The sequence below is a fragment of the Gadus chalcogrammus genome, chromosome 4 (genome assembly GCF_026213295.1).
Source record: "Gadus chalcogrammus isolate NIFS_2021 chromosome 4, NIFS_Gcha_1.0, whole genome shotgun sequence".
Taxonomy (NCBI): domain Eukaryota; kingdom Metazoa; phylum Chordata; class Actinopteri; order Gadiformes; family Gadidae; genus Gadus; species Gadus chalcogrammus.
This window is the reverse complement of record NC_079415.1, coordinates 16,274,696-16,281,792: the sequence shown is the minus strand read 5'-3', so window position 1 is coordinate 16,281,792 and position 7,097 is coordinate 16,274,696. Positions and strand designations below refer to the sequence as shown.

The following is a 7,097-nucleotide window of genomic DNA, read 5'->3' as shown; positions in this document are numbered from 1 at the left end:
GATCTTAAACTCTTCCCTCCTATCCAAACAGTAAGATTGTTACCTATGAAGGCCCGGACAATAGAAATGCAGCCACACAATCTCTGTCTACGTCATGAGCAACATTCAGGCTCCAGGTTTAGATAATATGTATTTGGCAATTGTGCATATTTTAGGCTAAACCTGGCTTGTTTTACTTTGATCTTGGCAGTTTATGAGTGCATGTGTAAAATTAAACCATAGCCTTAATCCCTTTTCACATTATGCACATGCAGATCAACAATCTTACTTATGCATTTGTCTCTGGGAAGCCTACATGTGTAGGCTTCCATCTGCAGTGGCATGCCCTGGTTGTGGCTGCAGACCTGTTGCATAGCGAGTAATCTGTCTGCACAGGTGAAACCAGCCATCTCAACACGTACTCTGGAGATCACCTGGATGGCAGTGAATTTGCTCCACTGGCCAGGGTAGCAAATGTCCATGCTGCTACATGCCACCTAGGTGACTTACTTTGCCGAAGATGCAGGGTGGTGGTGTTAAAAATCTGGTTTATTGCAAAGGTTTAACCATGAACATGGCAAAGGTGCTGCCATCCAGGAAATCTCCTGAGTGCGAGTGGAGACGGTTTGTTTAACCTGTGCACACTGATTACTCAATGCACAACACACAAAGGTGTGCAGCCTCACCCAGCCACAGAGTCCAATCAGACCTTCACACACACTCCCAAGCATGCCATTTGGTTTATTTATATAACTCAGTGTTCCACGTAACTTTTGTTAAGCTACGTCTATTTTCATACCCTGCCTGTTTGTTGGTTTTTGTTATGAAGTGGAAGCAAACTGAATCTTCTAAAATTCTCAGACTGGAAATAAGGCCCATTTCATCATGACCAGAATTTCATAAATAGTTAGTCTATTACAGTGCATGTGTCTTTTATTTATGTCTTTCTCCCTTCTATTGGTCTGCATGTGCTACATTTTGCCTTGTATTACTTCAAACCCATCTATCCATCTTACTATCCAACCAAATTTCTCCTCTGCTCTAAAACAGCAGCGGTGGTCTCTCACCAGTGTGTTATCCTTGGTTCGCCGGGGTGTGATTAACAGCCGAGTGACAAATGTTACTTTTGAGGATTTTAGGTTTGGATTGCAGCCCAGCTATCACAATTCGCAAAAGCTTCCTTTTTTGAAAATAGATTTGAACTAGCTAGGTTGAACTTCACTTATCCTTATGCAAATTAGTGAGTTGTGCACACACGCTCAGCCAAGGGATTGGCCGACATTCAGTGCGTACTGGTAGACCATCTGGACTGGTTTGACAAGTCAACGCACCTTTTTGCTCCAACACGGACAAGAGTGAAACTTATGTGTTCTGGTAGCTCGAGAGTGGACACTTTTCTTCCACATCACATCCCTATCATATGTAAAATGAATTCCAGTAACAGAAAGCATCTCGTCATACTTTTGTTGTTGTTAGTGTGCACTGGCAGGACCGATGCCTTTTTTAGGACTTTCAAAGATTGGTATGACAAATTAATACCGACACCGTCACCATCCAACGAAGAATGTACCAAGGATTGGATTTCCTTTGACGGTAGAGGAGTAGGAAAAGGTAGGATAAAACATTAAAGGTCTGCCATGTAGGAGTGTGTATTTTTTATTTCCTCTGTTCAGTTGTCAGTTTAAAAAGGGGAAGGTTTTTTCATTATTGATCAATTCGTATATTGAATGCTCAAGGTATTTTCTGAATAAATATATATCAAACGTTAAACAGTTCCATCATGGTTTATCTTGGGTCTTTAATGGCGCGTTTCCACTGCAGGGTGCGGCACGGTTCGGTTCGGTTCGCAAAGGTGCTGTACGGATTGCGTTTCCACCCCCAAAAGTGGGCGTGACCCGGACTGAGCCATACTCGTTTTGCCCTCGTCTTCAGTACTCCTCCGTTGGGGTACTGAGGCGCCTGAAAGGGGGCCGGAAAATTTGAGCTACACACCCCCTCCGTTGATTGGTAGACAGAATCAGTAGCCTCAAGGTATTATTCTTTACAATGAACATGTCGTTTAAAACGCTTGGGCGAACAAGGAGGTGGAGACGTTCCTCTGCATTTTTGGGGAGGAAGGCTACACTGTGTCGTGCTGCTATGATGTCACGATGTTTACCTAGCTGCCGCGGCGATAAAGGGTACTGTCGGCGGTGGAAACACGACCTTGGAACTGAGCTGGGCTATACCGCCCCCTCCCTACCGGACTGAGGCGAACCGAACCGTACCGCACCCTGCAGTGGAAACGCGGCATAAGTCCTGTGGGGAGGTGGCACAGAGCCTGGGCATCTGTCCCAAAAAGTGACAGACCATTTTTATAGTTAAAAAAAACCTGTTGATAAGGACTGGATTAGTTGTAATAGGGAACAGAGCAGGTAAATAATGCAGTTATATTTTCTTTTAAAACTCACTTGTAAATCAGGTTTATTACAAATAGTCTAGTTTCAAAGTCAAAGTCAACTCAGCTTTATTGTCAATTGTCAATTATTGATACAAATAGAAGCACCGAAATTTGGTTTCCAAATATAATTACAGCTTTGACAGGCTATGCTCCCGTGGATGGCACTCGTTATTTGGCGGATGACCAATTTATGACACCAAAACCAGAGACGATAGTTATGTTATTATAACACTTCTATGATTGTAAGTGAAGCCTAGAGGCTATGCCTGGAAGATCACAGCAGGGCGTCAACATGCGGCAAACCAGCTCACACATCTAAGCACCTTCAAGAATGTAATCAGCAAGAAATGTTGAAGGATCTGATGTAAATTATTTGAGTTTATACATTTCAACCACATGTTTGAACCTAACATCAGTACCTCATTGGACCATTATGTAGTGCTATCAAGGCTTCTTCTCCACATACTGGTCAACACAACACCATATAAGTTAAATAAGTTTCATGAGTTTGAAGATAAGACACTTCAAACATGGCCTCTTTGTCATTTCCACCCAGGTTTACCTGTGTCAATCAAAACCTGTAGGCGTGACTTATTTACCACTCCGCCCACTGCCAATATAAACAGAATTCTTATCTGTGTTGGGTAGATGCTTCATGAACCACCTCCAGAATGCAAGTTCTTTTTTAATTATGTTGTCTCTGAATCAACCACGTGTTGAACATTAACCACTCTTTGAGTCATACCTAGCCTAAAACCCGATACAACAAAGGATTGAAATTAGTTTTTCTTCAGATGTACAATGGGTTCCCCTCTGACTTATTGAGACTCAATAGGTAGAGGGAGTAAAATGTTTGTTATCACTTTCAAGAGGCGACCACAACCGTTGCAGAGCGCTGTTGCTCTTTAGGACATAGCTCTTTAGGTACAATGTACTGCGTCTGTATCAAGTTGGAGCCAACCTCCACAGCTTCCACAGGGTCGTGCCAGAAGGAGGAGGCTTCCTCTTGGCCACCAAGTGCTACTGTTGTGGCTGCTGTGGCGGCGGCGGACCCTCCTGATCTGAGTTCAAATTCTGTTTGTCTCTGCCGCATTCATTACGAACACATAGAGGTTCAAAATCACTGACATAGGATTATTTTATTATTTCACTGTTACGACCAATGCCGATGACTAAGTTATGCATTATTACTTTCTATCTCAAACAGCTGTGTGCTTTTTCCTTACCCTTTCACTTTAAGGTTTGAAGGCTGACCTGAAAAGCAGACTCTTTGGTCAACACATAGCTGCAGAGGTCATCATGAAAGCTGTGGATGGATTAATGAACAATGACAACCCCAAGAAGCCTATGGTCCTCTCTTTCCATGGGATATCTGGGACAGGGAAGAATTTGGCCTGTGAGCTGATTGTAAAAAACATCTACAAGGAGGGAATGGACAGCCGCTTTGTCCATTTCTTTAACGCTGCAATACATTTCCCACACATCTATGAAGTTGAGACCTATAAGGTAGTCTGAATAATGTCTTTGTGATTCCACTGACCTTTGCCAAGACCAGTTGACTGGTGCATGTCGTCCATTCTCTAATAGCAGTCTCCCATTCCTCAACAGTCTCAGTTACAGCATTGGATCAGAGGAAACGTCACCAACTGTGCCCGTTCCATGTTCATCTTTGATGAGATGGACAAGATGCATGCTGGCGTAATTGATGGCATAAATCCATTTATGGACTACCAATGCAAGCTGGATGGCGTGTCATATTCAAACGCCATCTTCATCTTCCTCAGGTGAATACATCCTATGTTATACATAGTTCAATCTGAATAATCCTTTTTGATGAACAATTACTGTAAAAGGGTGGAAAAAGTAATTGCTATGTGTAGTAGTCTCATGTTCCTTATGCACACGGAAATTAACCGTTTTCTTACCTTCCTGATAGTAACAGTGGGAGTACATTTATCACACAGACCACTTTGGATTCCTTGAAAGCAGGAAAAGAGAGAGAGAAACTCAAGCTGAAGGATATGGAGACTGCCCTTTCCCTTTCTACCCCTTTGTTCATATATCGTAAGTCTGATACTTTAAGATGAGCGTTTTGTGAGGCTTGAGGGTGTGCTTTACCATCATTAGTGGCCGTGCATCATGTAAGGCCACTAATGACGGTGTGTGGTGTGTCGTTGCATCGCTTCCTGCCAATCAGCAGGGATCAACTGATGGTGCGGCAGATGGCTGCCTCGGTTATTAGATCTGCGCTATTTTGTTTTGTTTTGTTTGTAAACTCAGTGTTTTGTTACGATACCCAGAGCTCATTTACTAGATAACAGCTAATTAACATCAAGGAAACAACTCCTGTGGATTTACTTCCGAAATTTCTCTTTCCATCCTTGGAGTTAATGGACATTATTGTCACGGGGATACTCACCCTCGCTCACGCAGTGAAACGCAGACAGAGGGGAAAATGTGCGGGAGCGTTGGTTCGCCTCCGGGGAAGGCGACATCATACTCCATTACTTCTCTCAAACTTGCGTTCACTGTGCAACAACCTGCAAAACCTCAAGTTACTGGTGGGGAAGTGCAGAGAGTTTTTTTCATCCTCCGTTTTACGTTTCACGGAAACCTGGCTAGGTGAAACCAGTTCAGACTCCGCTCTACATTGGCTTGGATTTGAGCTGTCCAGAGCAGACCGTGACCCACAGCTGGGGCAGCAGCTCAAGCTGGGGGCCCCAGACCTCCCTTTCCCGGACCACATTGACCAGCTCTGACGGGGGGATCCCGAGGCGTTCCCAGGCCAGTGTTGAGATATAATTTCTCCACCTATTCCTGGGTCTTTCCCGAGGTCTCCTCCCTACTGAACTTGCCTGGAACCCCTCCCTAGGGAGATGCCCAGTGGGCATCCTTACCAGATGCCCGAACCAACTCAACTGACTCGTTTCTCAGCAGAGGAGCCTGAGGTACTTGGTACTTGAACTCTATCAATTGGGCTAAGGACAAATTTCCTACCCAGAGTAGGCTACCCACCGGTTTCCTGTTGAGAGTTATGGCCTCAGATTTAGAAGTTCTGATCCTCATCCCAGCCGCTTCAAACTCGGCTTCGAGACAATCTGGTTAGTGCTGAAGGTCACAGGCCGAGGATGCCATCAGGACCACATCATCTGCAAAAAGCAGTGATGAGATCCTCAGACCACCGAACTGCAACCCCTCCCCACCACGACTACGCCTCGATATCAAAAATACGTAGTAATACGGCTTCTCCAGATCCACAAAACACATGCCGACCGGATGGGCATACTATCAGGCCCCCTCCAGGGGGCTGGTCCTTAGAGCAGGTCCGTAGTTCCACGTCCGGAAACCGCCTTGTTCCTTTTTTGGATAACTGGTATGATTACATTAAAAAAAAAGCAGGCTCAATGTGGACAGTCATATAATAGTTTTCATTTCCTATTTAGCTTAACATTGTGCGAATTATCATTCACTTTGTGCAGGTGGGGTGAGTAACGTGGTGGACTTCTTCATCCCATTCCTGCCCTTGGAACGCCGGCACATTGTCCAGTGTATTATGGTCCAGATGAAAGCCATGGACCTCAAACCAGAACATGAGAAGGCCTGTGAATTGGCAGACGAAATCGTGTACTATTTTCCTAAGGATGAGAAATTCTTCTCTGTCACAGGGTTGCAAGAGGATTGCCAGCCGACTGAGATTCTTCATGTAATCAAACAAGTGGTGGCGTCAGATGTTGTGTTACACTAATTGGCTGAAGGACTGTCAATGGAATAACTCCTGCCCACTGAAAACGAAATTAACAGCTTATTAAAGGCCATAGTTATCCTATTTTGTCAACACTAAGCTTACTGATCAAAAAACATTGGAGAATATGAAAAGATTTGGGTTGGCTCTTTCCCACATGCCTTCATGTCTGAAATCAGGAGAATAGTCTTATGGTCTGATACTTTATTGTACTTTCCGAATTGATGTACATTAAGTGAAAACAGTTGCCATTGAACAAGAAGATGAATTACTTAAGGGAAAGCAACAAATTGTACAGTTTAAGCTTGCATAATCTTTTAGTTTTCCACACATTAAAAAATATTTGATATTTGTTAGCAACCATGCAATATATTGAGTTGAATACATTGGTTTGGAACATAATTATTAAACAATATAATGGAGGCAAATCAGATTTTTCCAACTGAAACTTTTAGGTTATAAACAACAAAAATAAAAGGAAATTGTCATACATGTTGATTGTAGTTTTCTTTGGCATAGCATGATGAGTGCAAGACCCTTTTGACCTAGCCTGGAGACCATCCTGATCACGTGACTTTCTGTGTGTGGTCACTTGATCAGATGGTCCCCAGGCTAACCTTGACCTCCATCTTAATGGAATACAAACACCATGATGTATTAGTGTCCTGTGTAGATCCTTCACTGAGCCGTCGACAAGGTCAACTCACTCACACACACACACACACACACACACACACACACACACACACACACACACACACACACACACACACACACACACACACACACACACACACACACACACACACACACACCTTGAGTAGTTATGCAATTTGCAAATACTATGTGACCCAACGGGAGCTGATGGCTGTGGTCCCGGTGGTGTGGCCCTTCAGGCCATATATGCTTTCAGCTCCCTGACAGGATGGTGTTCCG

General features: G+C 43.8%; 1 protein-coding gene across 1 annotated transcript; it reads left to right on the top strand.

Moving 5' to 3' along the window:
- Nucleotides 1-1,262: 1,262 nt before the first annotated feature.
- LOC130380898 (torsin-1A-like) lies at nt 1,263-6,812 on the top strand. Its single transcript, XM_056588324.1, has 5 exons — nt 1,263-1,590; nt 3,660-3,925; nt 4,028-4,203; nt 4,356-4,483; nt 5,899-6,812. Exons 1-5 carry the CDS (start codon nt 1,344-1,346, stop codon nt 6,162-6,164), a joined length of 1,083 nt encoding a protein of 360 aa, XP_056444299.1. The 5' UTR covers nt 1,263-1,343; the 3' UTR covers nt 6,165-6,812.
- The last annotated feature ends 285 nt before the right edge of the window (nt 6,813-7,097 follow it).